At 39.9% G+C, this 25,721-nt stretch overlaps 1 protein-coding gene across 2 annotated transcripts in view; it reads left to right on the top strand.

Moving 5' to 3' along the window:
* Positions 1-25,721, top strand: part of JADE1 (jade family PHD finger 1) — a 320,862-nt gene that overhangs the window by 108,945 nt on the left and 186,196 nt on the right. The window contains exons 1-2 of one of the 2 annotated variants that reach the window (XM_042935505.1): positions 6,321-6,341; positions 7,491-7,819. In XM_042935505.1, coding sequence (XP_042791439.1) covers positions 7,783-7,819 — 37 coding nt within the window. In that variant the 5' untranslated portion in view covers positions 6,321-6,341; positions 7,491-7,782. Of the gene's footprint in view, positions 1-6,320; positions 6,342-7,490; positions 7,820-25,721 lie in introns of those variants that run through there. The other variant, XM_042935504.1, reaches the window with a different exon arrangement.

The following is a 25,721-nucleotide window of genomic DNA, read 5'->3' as shown; positions in this document are numbered from 1 at the left end:
AACATCTTGGCCTCAAGAATTGCAAGAACATACATTTCTGTTGTATGAGTCTTTGGTACTTTTTTATGGCAGCCCACATAGACTAATGCTATGGCCTTGAAGCAAAAGTGATATTTGTTTAGGTAGAGAAAGGGGGCACATGGGTGCTATACTTCTGTCTCTCCTGTTATTCAATATCTACTTCTTATTTGCATTTTATTTTCCTTGTTTATCTCCTTGCTTCTACTATTAGAGTTAGAATGCTAGGAATTGTGGGGACAAAGGAGATGGGAAAGGAATTGGGGGAAGAGAGAAGCAGAAGCACAGAAAGAAAGAGACTATCTGATACCTGATACCACACTAATGTTTTAGTAGAAGTCATCAAATAAGAAAAAGCAACAAAAAGTAGCACTTATAAAAGCAGTGAGCAGTCTTAAGACTGAGGGAAGGCTTTAAGAATAAGGAACTACTAGTATTTAACAAGATTATCAAAGATCTGAAATTTATCTGTACTCAATAAGGAAGTCTTTATTGTTCATTTGTGTCCTCTTGGTAAATTTAACCTTTATCTTCTGAAGATAAATTCCAATATTATCATTATAGTTATGACTTATCTGATATTTATAACATCCCAAGGTTGCCTTCCTGCCACATTATTTTTGCACTGTTGAAATATACTTTTTTACAATGGATATAATGATGTAAATATAATATGGAAGCATTTATATCAATAGCAAAGACATGGCTGGGCTATTTAGTCAAATACAACTTGCCACTCAAGTGATTCTCATTACTCATTAAGTATTTCCCACTGATTTGGGGGTTTTCAGTTGGTTGAGAAACATAGTAGAGACAAATGACAACGGATGAAGATAAAATGGTGCCTCAAAATCTGGGAAAACCCTGAAACTCATCTAATATATTTTACCACCCAGACATAATTTGTTTTCAATGGTGATGTAAAGAAATTTGTGCTCAAGTGACTACATGTACACTGTTGTTTCTTAAGAGCTTATGTTTGGTCTAAACTCCTGAAAGCATACTTCAGTCTCAGTAGTGAATCTATAGAAATATGTTTCTTTCATTACGATTTTGCAAGTTGTGTTCAGGGATGGGCAGGAAATAGGGTAGTGGGAAGAAGGGGCAGTTGGTAGACCATGCAACTCTTGATCTTGGGGTTGTAAGTTGGAGCCCCATGTTGGGTATAGAGATTACTTAAAAATAAAATCTTTAAAGATAAATAAATAAATACCTATTAAGAAAGGTGTTTGGTGTGGAAAACATTTCTCCCTTCAGAACTCTTTTTTGTTCTCCCTAGGCCCAAAAGTCCTGGGTATCTTCAGAGGTCCCTCCTAGGCCACGGCCTGTGGGCTTTCCATAAGAGATTCTTGTCTTGGGTTGTTTATAGCCTCTCAGGGTCATATCAGGCCCTTCATCAGCCGCTGGCTCTGCCTTGCATGCTCATCCTTGTTGACCATTTGGTCTAGATCCATGCTCTCCATTTACTCTCTTGGTCTGAGTTCTTTGGCCTTCCTCAATTCCTGGCCTGCCCTTACCCAGTGCCACTTTGACTAGCATCCTATAATTAGGGGACAATCTTCTCTACTCTAGTGCCCAGCCCTGATTTCTAAAATCCCAGTCTGAGCCCTCTGCTTTCCCAGGAGAAAAAGGTGATCATGTAAAACATCTTGAGTGCTTTTCTTTGTATGTCTGTCAAAAGCACAGTATTCAGTTCAGTAAACATTTATTCTATGAAAGGAAGGAAGGAAGGAGTATTAGCTTTGTCCACAGTAGCTACACTTGGGAATGTGGTCTGCGACAATAGGAAAAAGCCAGCTATGTTTCTGTAGCAATTGTGTTCTTAGTATTTTTTTCAACCATTAGCCCTACCAGTACCTCCTAACCCATCTGCTTCCATACAGAACACTTTTCTTCATAGAAGGATTGTTCCTGCCACCATATCACCAGAAACAAGGAATTTTCCAAGGGTGGGCAGATACATTTCAGAGAACACAGCTAGAAGCCAAATTTAGGAAGAACAAGGAAGGTCTAAAAAGTACACAGCTTTCCTTATTTATCTCAGTGGTGTTATTATTGCCAAATACCATGTTGAGCCTATGATTTCCATCAGTAATCAAAAAGTCCCGGAATAATCTGAGCAATTGTTCTCAGCTCTTCTCTTAGATGCATCATATCTAGTATAAGATGAAGGAAAAAGAAAAACTAACACCCTCATTATGTGACAAATACTAAGGTAGGTACCTGTAGAAACATTTTAGAACATCTCCCCAGACTATAGACTATCCCCTAGCTATACCACTAACCACAGGTGAGCATTTTTAGCCACGTTTGTGCTATCCAGTCCTACTGCTCCCTCCCACTATCCCCAGCTGCCATACACTCATGCACAATGAACTCCTGTTATAAGGGAAGTAATCAGACTCTTTGTGAGACTTTGGAATTGGGATTATGGGATTCCCATTCCCTCTGTGTTGTCTTAGAAAGGGATACATAGACTCAAAAGCTATGGACAGTCACAATGTCAGCTCTGTTGACCTAGAAGAGAGAACAAAAGAGATATACAAAGAGAAGCTACAATGGCTCCTGATGACTTTTTATGTCTTTTTTTTAAACTTTTTAAATTTATTTTGAGAGAGAGAATGTGTGGGTGTGAGATGGGGAGGGGCAGAGAGAGAGGGAGAAAGAGAATCCCAAGCAGGCTCCACACTGTCAGCATGAGCCCATCACAGGGCTTGAATCCATGAGCCATGAGATCATGACCTGAGTCAAAACCAAGAGTCAGATACTTACCTGACTGAGCCACCCAGACACCCCATGACTTTTATGTCTTGATTCTAGCCTCATTATGAGGCTTAGCTAAAGTCTTGACTTTAAGAATGAAAGGATATCGGGGTGTCTGGGTGGTTCAATTGGTTAGACATCCAACTCTCAATTTTGTCTGAGGTCATGATCTCACGGTTTGTGGGATCTGGCTCTGTGTTCACAGCATGGTGTCTGCTCTGGATTCTCTCTCTCCTGTCTCTCTGCCCCTACCCTGCTTGCTCACTCTCTCTCAAAATAAATAAATAAACTTAAAAAAAAAAAGAATGATGAGATATCATTACCTTATAATTAATTCTCTGGTCTCTCTCACTTTTTTTTTTTAAACTAGCTCAGGTTGGTTTCTGTTACCCGAAATGAAAGGAATCCTAACTAATAAAGCGACACACATGCTTTACCTTCTTTAAAGTGATTTTCACAACAGATCTCTGAGGTATTTTTTATTTCACAGATGAGGGAACTGATATTAACTAAGTTGCATAGGTTTTATACCTTGTACATTTCAGGGATGGTATTAGAATTCAAGTTTTGTGGTCCCTAAAACCTGGGCTTTTTCCACTTGGCCCCTATCCCTTTGGAGGTATTCTGTCAGCTGGGAGAATCTTCCTCCATAGCCTCAGATGTTAAAGTTTTGTAAACTTTGAGGTAACAAAGGTTCCAGGTATCATAATCACCCTCTGGCTATTGATTCCCTGGCTTAACCCAGTCTCTGCTTGCCCTCCCCATTGGGAACACAGACCATGCGTTATTCTGGGGCTGGAGGAGCTGTTCCTAGACTCCACAGGGAGCAGAAACCTTCCCCTAAAAGAAACAAAATTAAACGCAAAAGATTGTACATCCTTTGGATAGGTTTTCTGACCTCTGTTCGTCAGCAGGGCCCTAGGGCATACAGGCTTGTACTGCAAGAGGTCCCCCCTTGTATAAAATTCCCAACCCTCCTTCCACTGGAAAATTTGACCAAGATGGGTCAGTCTATTATTTCCCAGGAAAACAGAGGGTCCTTTATCCTTCCACTGAAAGCAGACTATGCTGAAGCCTGTTTTTTATTTGTTTTGTGATTAATTATTTGGAATCCATCATTCAGATCCTTCCAGAGAGGTAAGGATGCTGTCTGTTTGAGATGTGTGGCCTGTTTGTCCAGGGAGGTGCTCTGCGGTTCCTGTGTTGCCCAAGCCCTTTTTTACCATGATATTTGCTTAAGAACCTATTATATGTTAAAGACATGGACATATTTCCCCTATCTTCCTAATGACTTGGGTTGTAGTTAAATGACCTATTTTGTGCTCAGAGTAGAAACAGAATTTATTCTCCTTCTATGGATCATCAGCTCAGGGATTGAGGTTGAGTTCTTGGTGTTGGAATTGCCTGCCTTCTGAGGTAGGTCCAGCATAGCTTGACAGAGATGGTCGTTGATTTTTATTTCCTGTGTGATGATTTAGATGGCCATTGATGATTGTAGGAACCACAGTAGCCTGGCCAAAGTTACAAAAGGGGAATGATAATTGCAATATGGAGATCTTGCTCCACTCCCATCCCCATCTTCATTTCTCTCTCCCTCCTGTCAAAACTTTGTAGCAAAATGGTGGCCAATACAATAATCTGGATTACTTGTCCACGTGCCACTGATAGTTTCCTTAAGTACCATGGGGAAAAGTAAAGTAAACTAAGATTAACGTTAGGTAAATCTCACTGTAGTATGTGGCACAGAGTAGTCTCTGAATAAATGTTAAAAGAATGAATTATAATAATAGTTTATAAAGCATTGAATGAAAAAAAAAGAATCTATACATCATGATGAGAAAGGGAAGATAATTCTTTTTAAAAAAAATTTTTTTATGTTAATTTTTTTTATTTTTGAGAGAGAGAGAGAGAGAGACAGACAGAGCATGAGCGGGGGAAGAGCAGAGAGAGAGAGAGAGACAGACAGACAGACAGACAGAATCCGAAGCAGGCTCCAGGCTCTGAGCTGTCAGCCCAAAGACCGACGTGGGGCTGGAACCCACGAAAGATGAGCTCATGACCTCGACGGTCAACCTACAGAGCCACCCAGGCGCCCCGGGAAGACTCTTCTTTATAGAAGAATAGCAGCTAACAAAGTAGAAGTGATGAGAAATTAGGGGAAAAAATCACTATTTTGCAATACCGGTGTAATATTTGATCCAGGCAACGATCATCAATTAATGCTAACACTATTGGGTGAAAGATGGTTGGGAAAAAAGTTATTCACAAGTCTCAAAATATTGACTACCGGATCATTTATTAATTACCAAGGGGAGAGGATACCTTATTATAGAGAAACATAACAAATAATGTCTTAACCAAGCTATTAGTTGAAACACCACCAATAATAGGATGGTGATATTATATCCCTCTTGAGATGCGGCAGTCTGAAGTATACAACATTATCACCTATTAATCTTTTGTCAAAAATATTTAAACTGAATCTAATTATAAGGAAACAGTCTCACAAATTAAAAATGTTAGCCTACAAAATAAATGACATGGACTTTTCAAAAAAAGTTAATTTTGTTTAAAAGAAACAAGTTAGAAAGATGGTTCTAGATCAAAGTCAAGGAGACATAACCAAATTCAATGTGTGAACCCTGAATGGATCTTGGATTTTGAAAAAATTTATAAAAAACATTTTGAGGTCAATTAAGGAAATTTAAATACAGAATTATCATTAGATGATATTAATTAGTAGTATTGAACTTCTTATGTGTAGTAATGATTCTAAGGTTATATAAGAGAATGTTCTTGTCTTAGATGTAGAGAGAAAGTGTCTTGATGTCTGCAATTTATTTTCAAATGGTTCAGCAGTAAAATTATATACATAGTACATAAAGTATGTGTGTGGAGAGAGAGTGTGAGATTGGAGCAAAATGTTAACAACTGTCAAATCTAAGTGCAAAGTATATACTTACTGTACTATTCTTTCAACTTTTTCATGGGTTTGAAAGTTCTCTAAATAAATAAATTGCAGAGGGAAAAAAAGAATGAAGAATAAATGGACTTTTACTTATGAATGAATTGGAGCTCAGGTAGTTCTTTTCCTGAAATAGGTGAGAGAAATTGGGAAATTAGGCAGAATGAACAGTCAGTAGAGTCATGGAATATCATAGGTTGAAGTTCTTTAAAGCCTAGTGTTTAGAATGGTTCTGAGAAACGATCTCCAAGAAAAAGTTTTCTGGTTAAAAAAATGAGGGAAACAATGTTTGTGCTGTATCTCCCTCTTGCTGAATCACAATGAATACTACTAGTATATTAAAGTTCTGAGTAAAGAAATGTGTTTGATTTTGTTTAATGTCACAGTTTTTAAACTTATTTGACCATGGAACCCCCTTTAAAAAACATTACCCCTATTAATTTCCTTAGAAAGGATGTTCCTCAGAATAAACCTAGAGAAACCCTAATCTAACTCAACATCTTCATTTTATAAGAGAAGAAATGGAATCTCAAACTAGTTGATTTCTCAAGGTCACAGAAGAAGAACAGAGCCAAGAACTTGGGTTTGGAGAAAGGTAATGCAAAGACAATGCTTATTGATATTCACAGAGAAGGAGAAAGCTTTCTTACAAAGATCACGTGGATTCAAATATTTAACACTATTTCCACCAAAGAAAACCCCATATTTTATCCCATTTATAGATGTTCTACATATAGGATCTGTTTTGCAAACATGACACCTTTGTTTATAACCATGGAGACATATGTTGTTTGCTCCTGATATTGTACCATACGTGAGAAAATGAAATGCCTTCTATCTGTGATGCTAATTTAAGTTTCATCCTGTTATAGGGACTAAATATTACATGGAATTGTGATAGAATTGCCCTGTCTTAAGTTACAGTATGTACTCTAACAGTTGTGATAGTCTAAGGGGGAAAAAATTCCCGTATTTTATTGCTGTACAAGCCAACCATGTTAAGAACATACATCTGCTTTAAAACTACACAATTTCTTTTCTAGTGCCCAAGCACATTTGCTCTGGGCTCAAGCAGTTATCAAACCAGGCTCTGTCTCTGATGGCTGCAGTTTGCATTCTGAGCATGAGCACAGCCCTGGTGCAGGACAGGCAGTCTCAGTCAACAGATGTCAACTCCCCTTGTAAAGGCGCTGTTCTGTCTCACAACTGGCAAAGAGAACTGAAGGAGTTCCCTTCCCTTTATGGCTTTTATCTCTCTGGTTAATAGGGGATGATGTTTAAAGGAGGCAATTCTTGAGCAATAAATCCAGACTGCAAATAAAGCAAGGGGAGAGGGACGAAAATTACAATGTAAGAAGTTTCCTTTGTTTACTATGTTTAATTGGGATTCCACACATGAATGAAGAAGAGAAGAGGTTCTCTCCCAGGGTGACTGGGAAGGGGAAAAAAGGTGGGTTTCCTCTGTCTGTGTGCTTTTTAATGTGCAAATTAGTCAGAGCTTTTCCCAGCCCAAGACAGTTTGCAGTTCTGAGTACAGGGCCAGTGTCTCAGTGGGTGCTCAGTAAATATTAATTGAAGAGGACATGGCCTTGAGGAGTGGGCTTAATTACATTTTCTCAGGCACAGCCCTCTAGCGATATACATTAAAGGTCATTCTGTCTCTTGCCCTGGCCCTACCCCAAACACCCCTTGGGTCCATGAGAGAAGTCTCCATTCCCTCATTTGTCTTCCCTCTTATCTGCAGTTCTCCCCAACCCACTCTGCCTTCTGCACTCAGACGCTGATGAGAAAGAACAAAACTAGGAAGAGTAGAAACAACAGCTGCTACAGCTTCACTTCTTGTGCAGTCTTTCTCCATGGAACCCCACAGTATCCCCGTTGAGCTAGCAGGAAGACGAGAGGGCTGAAGGAATAGTCTGGAGAATCAGCTGGGGACTACAGCAAGAAACATGGTGTGGTAGACTGTGCTTTCATACCCAGAAACTCAGCCTTTCTGACAGTGGATCACATACCTGCAATGCCTCCAGTTGAGGAGTATGCACTTTCTGTACCTTCGACATCAGGCCTGGGCATGTGAGTACTTTAGTCAATGATATGTGGGTAACCTTTGCTATGCCTCATCCAAGCCAAACTATGAACTGAATGTTTGTTTCCACCCAACCCATAGGGTTGTTGAAACCCTAACTCTCACTATGATGCTATTTGAATGTAGGGTCTTTAGGAGGCAATTATATCATGAGAATGGAGCCCTTATGAATGGGATTAGTACCCTTATAAGAAGAGACATGAGAGAGATGAACTCTGTCTCAGCCTTGTGAGGATACAGGGAGAACTTCCTGTAAGCCAGGAAGGGGGCCTTCACTAGATACTGCATCTGTTGGTATCTGGGTCTTGGACTTCCCAGCCTCCAGAATTGGGAAACCTAAATATTTGTGGTTTAGGCCACCTACTCTATGGTATTTTTGTTATAGCAGCCTGAACTGACTAAGACAGAACCATTGTATGTTTCCAGCAGCTCTCTTGCTATTTTTTCTTTGCCTTAAGAATGCCGTGTCCAAAAATGGCAAAGGCTCTTTCAGCCTGGATCTGGAATGAAGAAGACATGAGGCTAATTTTAATGCACATGTCTTTTTTATTCCAGATCCCAGAAAAAGCCTTTGTAGTTGTAACTGAGATTTGGGGGTGTTTGTTATAGCAGCAGAGCTGACTAATTAATGTTGTTTGAGTAGAGTAGGAAAATGAAGTTTGTGACTTCAGTATTCCACTAGTACTGGTCTTTACCCATCAGGCTGCAATCTGTGATGCAATCTGTGAGAATAATGAAAGCTCCTGTGGCCTTTGTGCCTGCTGTTTTGACACTGTGCCCCAACAGTGTCCTTGAATTAAAGAAAGCATAGTATGTTGTATGATATGGCATTCCAGCTGCCAACATATCAAGCAAGGGGCTTTAAATGAGGGTAGGACGTCTAAGGTTAGAGAAACCTTAACTTTCAGAGACTTTTATGAAAAGCATTATATCTTTCACTTGTCTGACGAGCAATCCAGATTAACCTTCATGCCTTTTCCAATACTGGAGGCACCTACAGCCTTCCAAGAGGAGCAAAGGGACCTATGGCAAAGTAGCATGATGCCCCGGATAACTTTTGACTCATTTGTGCTTTGCCTTAGTGTATATGGTCTTTCCCCAAAGCACATGCCTGATGTAAATTATAACTAAATACTGACTTAGACTAATGTCATGGACAGGAAGAACTACCTAAAAATGAAATTTTCATGAATTGAGTTCGATTATAGCTTTGTGTTATTAAGGATAATTATTTGTTGGTTTAAGTTAGCACTATGCCTTTATGAAGCTGGTTGCATGAAAATATTGAATCACACAGCCTCCTTCAGAAACTCTTTGACTAAAATTCTCATTTGTGAAATTTAAGCAGATTACATCATATCAATAGATTTTGTTAGTTATCATAAAATAAGGAGTTCAAGCTAACAGATGATTATAACCAACAACAGAAATGTAACTGTGAACTTTAAAAATATGCTAATGCTTGTCCCTGTATAAAAATATTAGCCTAAGTTCTTTCTATGGCATATGCGTATGTGTTTATAATCTATTTTTGTAAGAGGGTAAAAAAAATCAGCTCCAAAAATATCACTCTCCCCTTTGACATTTATCAGTGATAGCAATAATGTCAGGGAGCATTAGTATACTGAAGAAGTACACAGATGCTGCCTGAAGTGTATCTTTTGGTTTTATTTTTAAAAAATGATATATATCCTGATCGCTGGCTTAATTTTAAGTGATATTTTAGATCAAATTCCTATATACTACATGGTGACTATGTTGAGATCTGACATCTGGTCTTTACACTTTTGTAGACCCGGGAACTTGCATAAGGCCCAGTAAATAAGAGGGCCTTAAAATGTGATTTGCATGGACAGACAGACAGATGGATGGATGGAGAGATGGATAGGTATGTGGAGGTAAGAATGAATGAAAGAATAGACAGATGGGTCTCCTCTCCTCCCCAAAAGTAAAATGAGGAAAAAAAATGTTATTGTTTTTGTGTTGATATTAATTTAATCCATTTCAGAAAGAAGTCCACATTTTCTTTTAATATAAATAAGATAAATACAAATTAATATAAATTAAATTGTGGTAACCATTATCATTATAGTAATAAATTAGATACTTCTCTCAAGGCATGTTTTGCTTTTAAGTGCCCCTCTTCTGTTACTCCTTAGGCTCAGTGGTGGTAGATAATTTTCTTCATGTCCTCAAAGGCTTTCCTTGAGAACCCTCTCACAGTGACCCACAACAAGATTGGGTTTCATCATCTAGGGAGGGAATATGGCTTGGAGTTCCTCAGTGACTCTAATGTAGTCACAGGGTGTGGAGAAAAGTTTCTGTCATGTTCCTGTAATCCCTTTTATGGGAACAAGGAAATTCAGATTGGAATATAGTTCTCTTAATGATACTTGATGAGGTCTATAATTGTCTTTTTTTAATGTTTATTTATTTATTTTGAGAGAGAGAGAGAGAGGGAGAGCATGCGCACATGCACACACACACACACACACACACACACACACACACACACACAGAAGTGTGTGCATGCTTGTGCTTGCAGGGGAGGGGTAGAGAGAGAGAAGGGAGAGAATCCCAAGCAGGTTCTCACTGTCAGCACATAGCCCCAGGCGAGGCTGGATCTCACAACCATGAGAGCATGACCTGAGCCAGATCAAGAGTCAGGATGCTTAACTGACTGAGCCACCCAATGGCCCCAGGTCTATAATTGCCTTTTTTTTTTTTTTAATGTTTATTTATTCTTGAGAGAGAGAGAGAGAGAGTATGAGCAGAGGATGGGCAGAGAGTGAGAGAGAGAGAGAGAGAGAGAGAGAGAGAGAGAGAGAGAATCTAAAGCAGGCTCCAGGCTGAGCTGTCAGCACAGAGCCTGATGTGGAGCCTGAACACATGAACCTGAGATCACGACCTGAGCAAAAAGTTGGCTGTGTAACCAACTCAGCAACCCAGGTGCCCCTATAATTGTCTTAATGAGAGGTTGGTTCCCATACACTAGACCTGTTAGGTTTTAATTATCAACTACTTGTTTCATCCTTAAAAATAAGAAACTTCCAAAAGAAATTTTCACTTCCTTCCTTTAAAATTCTTATATTGAGGGGTGCTTTGGTGGCGCAGTCAGTTAAGTGTCTGACTCTTGATCTTGGCTCAGGTCATGATCTCACAGTTCGTGAGTTTGATCCCTGCATAAGGCTCTGCTCTGATGGTGTGGAGACTGCTTGGAATTCTGTCTCTCCTTCTCTGTGACACTCCCCAACTCATGCTTTCTCTCTCTCAAGATGAATAAATAAACATTTAAAAAATTAAAATAAAATAAAATTCCTACATTGACCTTGTACCCCTCATTCTGATTGAGCATTTGAGCTCAATCACCACTCCTTCCTTCTTGAATTTGACTCCTCTCTCAGCTTCCATGACCTCACTCCCTTGTTCTTTACCTATTTCTAAAACCATTCCTTCCTGGAGTCTGCTGCTGGACCCTGTCCTTGATTCATCCTTAAATGTTGTCTTTCCTTGGGGTTTATCCTCCATCCTCTTCAGTTCTTCAGTGCTCTCACCCACTCCTGTGGTTTTACTTCTCACCTCTACACTGGTAACTTCCAACTCATTATATCTAGTCTTGATCTCTTCTCAATTCCAGACCTATGAATCTGAGTGACTACCAGATACCTATGTCAGGATATACATTCACCTTAACCTTCTACTGTGCATCTACTGTGCATCCTATATCTTGATTGGTAGATACTCTCTGTCTCTGCCCCCCCCCCCCATGCCTGGAATTTGAAAATCATTCTCCCAGAGCTTAACAAAGAGTAAACTAAGACATGAAACATTCCATTGCTTATACTATGGTAGCCATTATTCTAGACTGTAGTATACAGAGACATTTCCTACCATGAAGGAAGTTGCATTGTAGGGGGAGAATAAGAGGAGCAAACAAAAAATGGTAAACAAAGGGAAAGCAAGAGTGCATTTAGGAAGTAAAACACTGTGAGGGGTGCCTGGGTGGCTCAGTTGGTTAAGCCTCCAACTCCAGCTTAGGTCATGATCTCAAGGTTTGTGGGTTCAAGCCCCATGACATCTGAAGCCTGGAACCTGCTTTAGATTCTGTGTCTCCCTCTCTCTCTGTCCCTTCCCTACTCACGCTCTCTCTCTCTCTCTCTCTCTCTCTCCCTCTCTCTCTCTCAAAAATAAAAAATAAATAACATCTCTCTCTCTCCCTCTCTCTCTCTCAAAAATAAAAAATAAATAAACATTAAAAAAAGAGAAGTAAAACACTGTAAGTGTAAGGAGGAGGGAGAGAGTGATACTGAGTGAAGACTTCAAGAAGAGGCAGCAGCAAGCTCAGCCTTAAAAACAAGTAGAAAATTTTTCAGTAAAAATGGGATAGTGGGAAGGGTGGTATTCCAAAAACAGGTAAAGTATTAAATTGTCCTAAGCTTTAAGGAAAGGGAATAATATGATGTGCTAATAGCAGTGTGTGTGTGTGTGTGTGTGTGTGTGTGTGTGTGTGTGTGTTAGGAAAGTGATGAATATGTTAGAAGAAGAAACTAGAAAAGTAAGTTGGGACCAGCCCTTGAAAGCAGATGTTTGTTTCATTTACTTGAATGAAATGTACTTTGTACTTCCTGTGAGAAGGGTAGGCCCCTAAATTTCAGGGCTGACATTCACTTATGTAGTTACAAAATAATACAAGTTGACATTAAGTTGAAAAAGTACAGTCACGTGATTTCCTGCCATACACCAGAGAAATTCATAGCAGTAAAACAAGTATTTGGTGAGCCAGTATATTGTGGATCCTTTTCCAAGTCTTATTGCTTTCTTGGCCAGCCCTGGACAAAAACGCAAGTCAAGAAGAAAAAGGGGAGAGAAAAAGAGGAGAAGGGGAAAGGAGAGCAGGATGAGGAAGGGGGTTGGGGAGAAGGGGGCAGGAAGAGATTAGCAACTCTATTGTTCACGTAGAATGTTCTCATACTGAGATAACTTCAGCAGAAGAGGAAACAGATTGATCAAACTGGTTTTAATGAGCCTTATATTCCTGCAATCCTCACCAGTAACATAAAATCTGAGCTCTTCAGTAAGAGGTGGATGTTTTTACTCCACTAGTTTTAAAGGGACATGGAACATGATCACCATTTTCCAAGACAGGATTTACCTGAGACTGACTGGTTTAGAAAATGCCTCATTATGGAATCCATATCTTCTTCAGTCCTTTGGTAAGGAAAGCAATAGACTTTTCTGTAAAGAACAACACCAATAACAGTTTATAAAGAGATAATATGGAAATCTGAAACCATTTGAGAACCCAGATTATGCATATCACTGAACCAGAGGGTATGTTTTACAAAGAGATAATAATATATGTTGTCTGCAAGGACTGGAGTTCAAGAAAGGGAACAGGCTAATGTAGATAGTGCTTGGCTGCCATGATGGACATGAAAACCAAGATGATAGAGAGAGTTCTGTGTTGGGTTACTGTCACCTGAAGAGGACATCTAAAGAGGAAAGTGAATCAGAGGTTGGTCTTCCATGAGTTGCCACCAAAAAGGATGGGAATAGCATCTGTATGAAGTGGCTCCTGGTGGGCGAAGAAAGGTCATTTCCCCTTTTTGTGATAAGCGGTTGTGTGATACACAGGAAAGCATACCATCTATTCATAGAACTAGGATCGGTATATCTGAAGAAACAGTTAATGTGTTTGAATTAAAAACAATTGCACTTATAGGCTCTATAAATGAAGAAATTTGTACCTCAAAGGGTTCATGAGGATTTATAAGTAGAGCTCCAGAATCCAGAAAGAAACAGTGACATTAACATGGTGTATTTAAAGGAGATGAAATCCAAGGGAATTTGCCAGATTCAAGAGGAACTCCTCTGTGTTCTATCCAAGCTGAACATTCCATTTTTACAAGGGCTCCTTTGTTGTCATGTTTATACACAGACTAATAAATGCTTGACCTTTTTTAGTGATGAAGGAACAGTCTGTGCCTCAGGAGCATATTATTTCAAGAAGCACAAATGAAGAGAAAGACCAAACCCTTCTGGGACAGATGGACTAAATATTTTGATATTGGAACCACATGGGGGAAGGCAGGGACTGGGAAGCAGAAATGGAGGCCTGATAAGGAAACCTGGAAACAGCAACTATCCTCTCAAATATTTCCAGGGACTCTAGGTGTGGAGGGCATTGACACTAACCTCACATGAGGGGAGCAAAGTGGGCTAAACATTTATCTTATGTGTACTAAAAGTGGGCAATACATGAGAAAAAATATTTGTAATTTGGCAAAAGTATTGATTTCTCAACTTTTGACTTCTGTATAAAAAGGGACTAGCATTCATCAAGTCTTTACTTTCTACCTAGAATTAAATGTTTTGTGTGAATTTAGTTACTTAATCATCACATTGACCCTAAGATGCTGACATTATTATTTCCACTGCTGTCTTTTTTCTTATATGGACATAGAGGTTACAGAGAGAGTAAGTAACCTCTAAGAATCACAGCGTTAGAGTGACTTTAACCCCATTTAAATTAAGGGTGAACTCCAGAGCATTCAAGGGGTCTGTGGTAGCTGCCCAGAAAGTACCAAAGAGACATAGATATGTATCTTTGAGATGATAAATCACTGGCGATTGTTACAGCAGTGTGGGGCATGCTTAGAATGTGGTGTTTCAGTACTACTTACTCAGTAGTAAGTGTTTTGTAGTTACTCAGTAACTCAGTATTTAGTGTTTTGTCTAACATTATATTGTTTACAGTCATTTCAAGAGCAATGAATACTAATTGATGATGGTGACAGAAAAATTTATTTTAAAAATTGAAAATAGGGGTGCCTGGGTGGCTCAGTCGGTTAAGCGTCAGATGTCAGCTCAGGTCATGATCTCACAGCTTGTGAGTTCGAGCCCCGCGTTGGGCTCTGTGCTGACAGCTGGGAGCCTGGAGCCTGCTTCTGATTCTGTCTCCATCTCTCTCTGCCCCTTCCCTGCTCATGCTCTGTCTCTCTCAAATATAAATAAAACGTTAAAAAAAAATTAAAAAATAATAATAAAATAAAAATTGAAAATAACTTTGGATTCAAAAAGACTTTGCTTTGGAGGGTCGAAGACCAATGATGAAATGTGGGACTGCAGTTACAGAACTAGAACCATGGGTATCTAAAATGCAGCAGAAAGAAGCAGTGTACATGTGAAAGCCCTGAGTAACATGAAGCGATTGGTCTCGCTGTTGGGCATAATGAACTCCTACCTGCACTCAGTGCCACACTATGCAGAGTTTATGGCACCTCTGAGACTGTTTGTAAAGTGCAATGTTGAATGGACTGATAACAGCTTTGCTCAAGGACTGCAGTATGTTCAGGGGGTGTCTGCCACACCTGGGAGTCAAAACCAGCCTGCCCTCCTACCTCCTCCTCCCTGCCAAGAAATCTAGGTGCTCAAGCCTTGACTGTATCTCTTCCATCCTCCCCTCACCCAACTCCTGTTTTCGGAAGCAATCAGATAAACTCATTCATTCTGGAAAGTTTAATGTGTGACTCTTCCAAGGGCAGTTGGTTTTAACAGAAAATGAAGCCTCAGAACAAAGGTACAACAATGTTTCAAATTTAACTCAGTATATTCAGGAGTGTGGAAAACCAAGAGGTAGCTTTTTTGTTTTCCATAAATGATCTAATCTTATTTCTCCAGCCTTTTTCACACTGGGTGATGTGAGGGGGGAAAAAAATCTGAAAATTGCCATTTAAAGCCATCTCCAGTCTCTTCCAGCTTCAGATAGTCTTATTTTGCAATTACTTACAATTTACCACCTGTATTAGTTTTCTGTTGCTGCTATAAAAAAATGAACATGAATTTAGCGACTTAAAACAACATGATTTTATTATCTTGCAGTTTTAAAGCTCAGAAGTCCAAAATGGGTCTCATTAGGCTAACATCAAGGTGTCCACAGAGCTGTTTCCTTTCTGGAGGCTTGAGGGGAAAATCCCTTTCCTTGTACTTTCCAGCTTCTACAGGCTGCCTGTATTCCTTGGGTTATGGTCCTATTCTTCCTTCTTCAAAGCCTGCAACAGCGGATGGAGTTCTTCTTATGTCTCTTTCCTCTGATCTGACTGTTCTCCCTCTTCCACATTTAAGGATTCTGATCACACTGAGTCTGTCCAGATAATCCAGTATAATCTCCCTTCTTTAAGATCAATTGGTCTTAAAGCAGTCTTAATTCCATCCACAATCTTAATTCCCCCTTGCCATGTAATGTAATTTTTCACAGGGGGCCATTGTTCCACCTACCATACCACCTTTCCCAAGTTGTTTCTCTCCCTCTTACTATTCCTTCCTCAAATGGTAGTAGAGAAGGCCTCACACCTGAGGGTTATCTCTCCTCTGAATCATTGCTGGTTTTGACTACAAAGTGTTAGACCCAGCTTGTTTCTGGCCAGACTGGATGCCACTGATTAAATCTGTGACTTGTGAATTGCGTCTGTTACAGTTATCTTATGATGTGCAACAAACTGTCTCAAAAGTTTAGTGGCTTGAACCAACAATGTTTTAACCATTAAACCAACAATTACTTTTCAGGAGTCTGTGGACATGGTGTAGCTGAGGTCATTCACGTGGCTATATTCAGCTGAGAGATTGGCTGGGACTGGAATGTCCAAGATGATCTTTATCCTCCACAGTCTTTTCCCTCATCATTCAGAAGTGTGGCCTGAGTTTCTTTACAGCAAGGCAACTGGCTTCCAAGAGAACAAAAGCAAAAGCTGCCAGAGTAGGGCCTCTTACATGTACCACTTCAGCTACAATCAATTGGTCAAGACAAAGTGCAGGGTCAACCAGATTCAAGGCGAAGGAAAACAGACTCCATGTGTTTGTAGATACAGGTATGAGGGGAAATGATAGCAGCTTTGGCAGGCAGACTTTCACGTAATCTGTTCTCTTAGCTTGATCAGGGCCTGAGGCATTGGCTCTGTGAATCCTGAACTTGACTATTAATGTCAGTCAGCACTTTCCATCATTCAAGGGTGGGCTCTACACTTAAGATGAACCTGGGGGGTGTGCCCTACAGTCCTTTGCCCCAGGGCCACTGAACCTCTAAAATAGTAATCCCCTGCTAAACGCTTCAGTTGGCCCCATGATCCACATTGCAGCCCCAGAGCTAGTGGGAAATCCTGGACACTTTGGGTGCTACAGACTGCTAAAGGAAGCTTGGAAATACTAATGTAGCTCTCTCCAATGAGCTGTGCTGTGCCACCATTTTTACTCTGCTCAGCCTCCTGGTCACAGTGGAGCACTTTGCATGGGGGTCTCCTTTAGGAGTTGGAGTTAGAGATACAGTTTGCCTACCCATGAGTAAGCAAATAATACATTCCTTATCTGAAGGGAGGGGTACAAACTCTCCACTTTTGGATTTCTCCTGAAATCTATCTCATTGCTCCTTCCTCTTGGATTTTTTCCCCAGAAGGTCAAATCAGAGCACTCATGACTAATTGCTTGATTCTCAACATCTCCAGAACAAAAGGACTTTCCTCCTTTCCCTTGCTTATTGGGTAGTGGCTTTTCTCCCTTTGTAATTCCTTTATGAAAGGTAGTATTTGTCCAGTTCACTACTTAAGCTGCTGGGGATGATAATGGGCAAACAAATAAAATGGATGAATATTTCCAAAAACTACCATCCACATTAAGAAATAAATCTCTCATTAGGATAATTAAAGCATCAGTCATTCAGGTTGATGGACTGGAGGATCTGCCCTGGAGTCTCCCTGCACTGTGACTATAGCAGCCATTTCTCTTTGGAAGGCAACTGTTGCCAATTAAGAGCTTCCAGGAAGCCAGGGCATAAGGGGAAGTGTAGATCACCTCTTCATACATCACCATTATGTTCTTCCCAGTACCAAACACATACATGCCCATACATACACTCGGACAGTCTCTATCACCTGGGCTTCCTAGAGACCAGTCACCCATCCTGCTCACTCCTTGGGTCTTCCCTCCCCTTCAGACAGCAGGGGCCCCAGCTGCTGTTGATGCTGCCCAATAAACTGGCATTGAGTATAAATTGTCAGGAGCTGAAAGTGGAGATACAATCTATCTGTGAGTTATACAAGCAGTGCATTTCCCAAGGACTCTATCTGCTCTGCCTTTGTTGGGGTAGTTAGAAAATGCATGATTTTAGACTTATAGTGTATATATAGCTGGGAAATTCAACAATGGTTATACCCATTACCTTGTTTATATGTGTTAAATGTATTTCTTAGGAGAATCCTGCCTCATTTTGTCATTAGACAAAATTGTATACTGATGTGAAATATCATTGCCACAGAACTTTGAACATCTAGGGAGCTCTAAATCTATGATGTTAAATATTGAGGAAAAGGAAGAATAAGACAACTGCATAAAGCTTAGCCATGAAAAAGATGTTGATGCTCTAAAGTTCCTGCAATGTGTACACAAAAGCTACTTCCAAATTAAGTGGTTTGCTTCAGGAAATATACCTCTGATTCTCCAGTTCTCCTGGGGCCTGGAGATGTGTTGGGGGTACCCAGATTTCTGATGCACACAATCCTTCATAGCCAGGTGGGTAACAGGACTAGAAGCTAATAATAATTGGATCCAGGCTGAACACAAGATGGAAACCTAGGAGGTGAGAGTCTGAAACTGATGTGAGGGTCCAGAGAATTTTGTCCACCAGCAGAGACCTGCTTTGAATTATACTTTGCTAAGAAGAGGCAACATGATGTTTGGCAAAAGAACTGGGTCAGTAATCAGAACACCTGGGTTCCAAGCCCTAGTTCTGCCACTGACTACTCATGCAAGTCTGAGTGACTCAATCTCTCTGAGCCTCATTTTCCTTATCTATAAAATGAGGGAGGTTGGACTGCAGGGACTTTATGGTATATAGTTCTCCTCCGACAGTGTGCCTACAATAATTATGTGTTAGTGAGAAGAAATAGAAGATATGAGATTATACTAAATCCTGTTCACACTAGTAGGTTGCTGTTGAGATCTCTGACATGCCAAATGAGAAATAGTCATAAGAGTTCATTAAGATCCAAGTATCCTCTTTTTTGTTGAGAAAAGCTGGATTGGAGAACAGAACCATGGCTGAAATCAGGTCTTTTACTCCTTTACCTCAAGTCTATACTTGGGGACCCATGTAAGGAGCACATTTGATCTGCAGAGCACACAGCCTGGTAGTTGAAAGGAGAGTGGGGATCTGCTTCTCACTCTGTGGTCCTCCAGACCGTGTGGGATACTACATGGAAGCTAGAGGAGAGGGGTAGTTTGTCTTACAGTCAGATGCTCTAAAGAGAAAGCCCAGAGGAGCTAAGCTGGCTCAATTATTTCCTATTATCACCAATGAGATTAGTATCTTCACATTCCTTGGGGGAAAATGAGGGAATTACAAGAACAGAAGTAACATTTATTATTCATTCTACAGAGGAGAAATTCCCATTTTGGAAGCCAAAGCTTTTGAATGTTGGGAGAAAAATAAAATGGTTTTTCCTACAAGTGCACCCACTGTTCTTGGATTTGGGGTGCTTAGAGGGGAAGAAGACATGACAAGTGGGAAGCATGTATATAGAAAGAAAGTTTGGGAGACATGATCTCAAATACAAGTCCATTCATAATGAAAAAGCAGCTTATAGCTTTTGTCAACCTAGCCCTCCCATATTACTATATACTTGGTGAGAAGCTGAAAGTTCATAAAAATGATTAGAAAATTTTGTCATTCATGGCCTTAGTTAAAAGGAAGCAAAATCCAAAGGGTAATGGCCTAAATGAGACATAGATTAATTATGAAGGGAAGAGAAAATGAAAGAGCTCAATGTTTATTATGCATCTCCTTTGTGTCAGGACCCATATTGGGTGCTTTACATACATGAATTATTTAATATCATTGCAGTGACTTCCTTACAAAGATAAATATACTGAGGCTCAGAGAAGTAAAACAATTTTCAAATGTCATGTAACTGACATGGGATAGAACCAAGATAAGAACTCAAGTCTTACACCAGTCTGTGCTTTTTAAAAAAAAAAAAAAAAATATTTATTTATGTATTTATTTATATGTGTTTTAATGTTTAGTTATTTATATCGAGAGAGAGAGAGAAAGAAAACACACATGGGATTGAGCACAAGCAGGGGGAGGGGCAGAGAGAGAGGAAGAGAGAGAGTCCCAAGCAGATTCTGCACTGTCAGCACAGAGCCCAATGTGGGGCTCAGCTTACAAACCATGAGATCATGACCTGAGCCAAAATGAAGAGTTGGATGCTCAGCCAACTGAGCCACCCAGGTGCCCCTATTTTATTTATTTTGAGAGAAAGAGAGAGAGAGAACAGGGGAGGGGCAGAGAGAGAGAGAGAGAGAGAGAGAATCCCCACCAAAGCCTGTGCTTTTAAAAAATATCCCACATTGCAGAGGCTCCTGGGGGCTCAGTCAGTTGGGTGTTGGACTCTTGGTTTTGGTTGAGGTCATGATCTCACGGTTGGTAGGTTTAAGCTCCGAGTCGGGCTCTGGACTGGCAGAGTGAAGCCTGCTTGGGATTCTCTCTCTCCCTTTCTCTCTGCCTTTCTCTCTCTCTCTCTTTCCCTCTCAAAATAAATACACTTAAAAAATAAATTCCATGTTGCGTTTAGAAACACTTTTATCCAAGACAAAATCCCAAACAGCAGAGCTAGTGTTTGGAAGGTATTAGAACAAGTAGGAAAATTGAGAAATTTGGAAACTTAAAGCACCTAGAGAATATTGTATTCCATAAGCCTAAAGCTTAGTTCAATGACCCTTGTATTGGAGAATAAGATGGATGGCTGCCTTACCCTGGGTATGGGAATTTGGCTCCAAAATTAGACCTAACGGATGGTATAATAGACAAGGTGGGAAAAAAGGACTGAGGAAGCACTAATTGTGTCCTACATAGAAACTGGTAGGCCCACAATGAATGTTTTTAGTGATAAGAACTGTGATGACAGTAATTATTCCATGTTTAGGAAATAACAGTAAAGATGGAGGAGGATTGGGAATTCAAGATGTAGTCTTGCTAAAGAGGGACTCCTTATGGAAGTTGATCCAAAGCCTGAATTGCTGAACAAGGACCAAGGGCCACTGAGGTACTTGCTAAGTAAAAGGGCAAAATGGTTAATAGTAATATCTGGCATCAGGGAAATATGAACTAAAAACCGTGGAGGCCGCAGAATGCTGATGGTTGTTTAAAAGAAAAACCATGAAGAAATCACATCAATGTCAGTTTCCTAATTTGAACAAAGTACTGTTCTACTCTTCATTTGCTGGACAATGCTTCCTTTCTGTCTCTGGAAGTAATTGTTATGTTATAGTCTTAGGGTCCATTATAATGCCAAATGAATATGTCTAAATTAATACCTTGCCAATCTGTATCGTCAGAAAATGAGGTGTCACAAAGAAGTGAGTTTTCCAGTGAATTGAAGCTTACACCCTTTAAGGACCAAGCTTTTTAAAAATTAAGCTATTTTATGGAAATTATAATAAAATGGATTCCATTCTTGGCCTCATTAAACAGAATACATTGAACATCATTTAACATATCTTAATGACTCCGAACAAGATATCCTCAGGGTTTGGTAAAATATACAGTGTCCTACTGCAATCTTTGCTGAACCCAGAGGTGCTGCCTATGACCACTACGGTGGCTTCTGCTCTGCAGCCCATGTCCCACATATGTACCGGTTTCTAGTCTTCCTGCTTCAACCCAATAATTCTCTCAATATATCATCTGTAACCTTTGTATGAAATAATAGTTATGGAAATCAAATCACTAATCTTTATAAATTCGCCACCATATTTATATAGAATTTTCTATATAAATCAGCAGGTTATAATAGAAAGCCTTAGAGATGACCTGTGATTATGACATAAATAAATCACACAGACTTTATGGTGGAGAATTTCCTTGTTGTTTGAGTATCTTTTTTTTTTTAAGTAACTCACAGCATATATGCCATTTTAATTTTTTTTTACAGTTTCTCAAATCATAAAGGTTGAACCTTTATTTATTAATTTTTTTTTTTTTAATTTTTTTTTTCAACATTTTTTATTTATTTTTGGGACAGAGAGAGACAGAGCATGAACGGGGGAGGGGCAGAGAGAGAGGGAGACACAGAATCGGAAACAGGCTCCAGGCTCCGAGCCATCAGCCCAGAGCCTGACGCGGGGCTCGAACTCACGGACCGCGAGATCGTGACCTGGCTGAAGTCGGACGCTTAACCGACTGCGCCACCCAGGCGCCCCTATTTATTAATTTTTTTAATATAATTTATTATCAGACTGGTTTCCATACAACACCCAGTGCTCATCCCAACAGGTGCCCTCCTCAATGCCCATCACCCATTTTCCCCCAACCCCCATCAACCCTCAGTTTGTTCTCAGTATTTAAGAGTCTCTTATGGTTTGTCTCCTTCCCTCTCTGTAACTTCCCCCCCCCTTCCCCTCCACTATGGTCTTCTGTTAACTTTCTGAGGATCCACATATGAGTGAAAACATATGGTATCTGTCTTTCTCTGCCTGACTTGTTTCACTTAGCATAATACTCTCCAGTTCTATCCACGTTGCTACAAATGGCCAGATGTCATTCTTTCTCATTGCCAAGTAGTATTCCATTGTATATTTAAACCACATCTTCTTTATCCATTTGTCAGTTGATGGACATTTAGGCTCTTTCCATAATTTGGCTACTTTTGAAAGTGCTGCTATAAACATCCTGTATCCATTGGGTAAATTCCTAGCAGTGCTATTGCTGGGTCATAGGGTAGATCTATTTTTAATTTTTTGAGGAAACTCCACACTGTTTTCCAGAGTGTCTGCACCAGTTTGCATTCCCACCAACAGTGCAAGAGGGTTCCCATTTCTCCACATCCTCTCCAGCATCTATAGTCTCCTGATTTGTTCATTTTGGCCACTCTGACTGGCATGAGGTGATATCTGAGTGTGGTTTTGATTTGTATTTCCCTGATGAGGAGTGACGTTGAGCATCTTTTCATGTGCCTGTTGGCCATCTGGATGTCTTCTTTAGAAAAGTGTCTATTCATGTCTTCTGCCCATTTCTTCACTGCATTATGTTTGAGTATCTTTTACACTGGTGCTTACCTAAGTTCAGAGCTGTATTCTGGATGCTTATGATTTTTGGTGTCTGATCACCAGATAGAACATGATTGATATTTGCGAGTTTTGTTGTTCTTTATTTTCTAAGATGATGTCAACACTCTAAGAGTCTCATATTATTCAGAAATAAGTTAGAAAATAAGTTCAAAAGGAAGGAATCCTATTGTATTATGTAGTTGTTGCTGTGTAACAAACCGTTCCAAAACATAGTTGCTTACAACTGTACTTGTCTCTTACCATTTTGTGGCTTACTAGACAATTTTCCTAGTCTCTGCAGGTTCTTTTGTGGCTGGACTCACATGTTTGGGGCCCCAGCTGTCTCTAACCATGTCATCTCATCCTCTAGCAGAAAAGCCCAGGCTTTTTAACATGGTGGACAAGAGCAAGTGACCCCATGATGCAAGCACTTTTTAAGCCTCTATTTGTGTTATGTCTGCTAATGTACCAGAGGCCAAATCAAGTGTTCTTCTTCCTACCACCATCTTGGTAGAGTAGCTTTTCTAATTACCTCTACTTCCTTTTCCTGCATTCACTTCTCAGTTCTTGTTAAATAGTTTTTTTTTAAATGTTTATTTTTGACAGAGAGAGAGAGAGAGTGAGTAGGGGAGGGGCAGAGAGAGAGGGAGACAGAGGATGTGAAGCATGCTCTGCGCTGACAGCAGTGAGCCTGATGTGAGTCTCAAACTCATGAATCATGAGATCAGGACCTGAGCTGAAGTCAGATGCTCAACTGAGTGAGCCACCCAGCTCACCTCTTGTAAAATGGTTCTTGTACCATTGAACCCTCTTGTAAAATGGTTCTTGCCGCAACTATTCTAGTAATTAGGTTAACTAGCTACTTCCTAATCATCAGTGATGTCTTCCTATCTTCCTTAAACATTTTAGGAACATTTTATTTTATTTTTTAAACATTCCTTAACATGTTCCTTCCTTAAACATTTTAACATTTTATTTTATTTTTTGAGAGACAGACCATGAGCAGTGGAGGGGCAGAGAGAGAGAGAGAAGACACAGAATCCAAAGCAGTCTCCAGGTCCTGAGCTGTCAGCACAAGCCCAACGTGGGGCTTGAACCCATGAACACGAGATCATGTCCTGAGCTGAAGTCAGATGTTTAACCGACTGAGCCACACAGGTGCCCCAACATTTTAGTTTTTAATATAATTAATCTTTTGTTAAAGTACCTTTTTTAAAAATTAAAAAAAAATTTCCAAGTAATCTCTACACTGAACGTGGGGCTTAAACTCACAACCTTGAGATCAAGCATCTCATACTCTATTGACTGAGCCAGCCAGGTGCTCCCACAATTAATCTTTTTGAAACTCACTTCTTATAGCTTCTGTTACAAGTAAATATTCATTTTCATTTTTTTCCTAGTTCATTGACTGCTTTGTCAATTTTTTTTCCAGAGTTCTGTTATTCCTTCCATGAATACAAATTTTTTTAACATTTATTTATTTTTGAGAGAGAGAGAAAGAGAGAGAGAAACAGAGACAGAACATGAGAGGGAGAGGACAGAGAGAGAGGGAGACACAGAATCAGAAGCAGGCTCCAGGCTCCAAACTGTCAGCACAGAGCCCGATGTGGAGCTTGAACTCACAAGCTGTGAGATCATGACCTGAGCCGAAGTTGGATGCTCAACCAACTGAGCCACGCAGGCATCCCTCTATGATTAAAAGTAGGGTTTGCCTGTCCTCACCTTCTCTTTCATACATTCTCTTGGTAAACCTATTTACTTCCATGGCTTCATTACAAATCTAGGTAGATGATTTCATAATTTATATCCCCAGTTCCTAAATTTATTCTTAAATTTGGTTCAATTTTCAAATGGCCCACTGAATATTTCCACCCATATGTTTTATCTATAGTTCTTCTGAAATCTATTTTGAATACAAGCAAAGAAGGCAACCAGTAGGTCATTTGATTCTAGATTTTCCTTCAGGTAAAAGGGACTGGGGATAGTGGAGGGAGGCAGCATGGGGCTAAGTAACATTTTTTGAATGCCTACTGTGTGCAAGGCATTGTTGTCTGTCTTAATTGACAGAGGTGAACATCTTCTAGGATTGCTTTCAAATAATAGATAAAGGAGGGGCTGGTCAGATGCAGATATGGAATCTGCACAGGTAGGACTGCAGACAGCCACTGATACCCCAGTGAAGGTTTCAGTTACACCAAAGAAAGTGAGGCTGTAGAAATCTCTGTTGTAAAAAAATAAAAGAGGTGTCTGACAGCCTCAAATGACTTTCAGAAAGTTTCTGCTAAAGGTATCTTAGGGTTTGCAAAATAGAAATAATCTTCCCTTAAGAAAGGTCTGGCTTAGGGGTGCCTGCTTGGGATTCTCTTCCTCGCTCTCTGCCCCTCCCCCACTCTCTCTTTCTGTCAAAATAAATAAACATGAAAAAAATTTTTTTAAAAGGTCTGGTTTCTGGGGGAAATGGATTATAAAATAAAATAGCAGTTCTCCCTTTCTCCCTTTGCCTCTAAAAAAAGATCTTAGAGACTTCTAGGACCCAGACTAAATTCCTGGTAACATTTCTTTTGTTCTTTGAGTAAATTTTTCTCAATGAAAGTACCCATAAGATGGACATACTTCTGGTTGTTTCTTGTGCCAGATTCCTTGATTGAACTCTTATTGATATACCAGGCGTGGAACTGAATATGTTTGTAGCTGTACCTACTACTCTGACATTGCTCTTCTGACAGAACTTGGATAAGCATAATTACTCAAGTCATCAGGCTTGAACAGATTCTGAAGATAATAGGAGAGGAC

This window comes from Panthera leo, chromosome B1, assembly GCF_018350215.1.
Source record: "Panthera leo isolate Ple1 chromosome B1, P.leo_Ple1_pat1.1, whole genome shotgun sequence".
Lineage (NCBI taxonomy): Eukaryota > Metazoa > Chordata > Mammalia > Carnivora > Felidae > Panthera > Panthera leo.
This window is presented reverse-complemented; position numbering and strand designations above follow the sequence as displayed.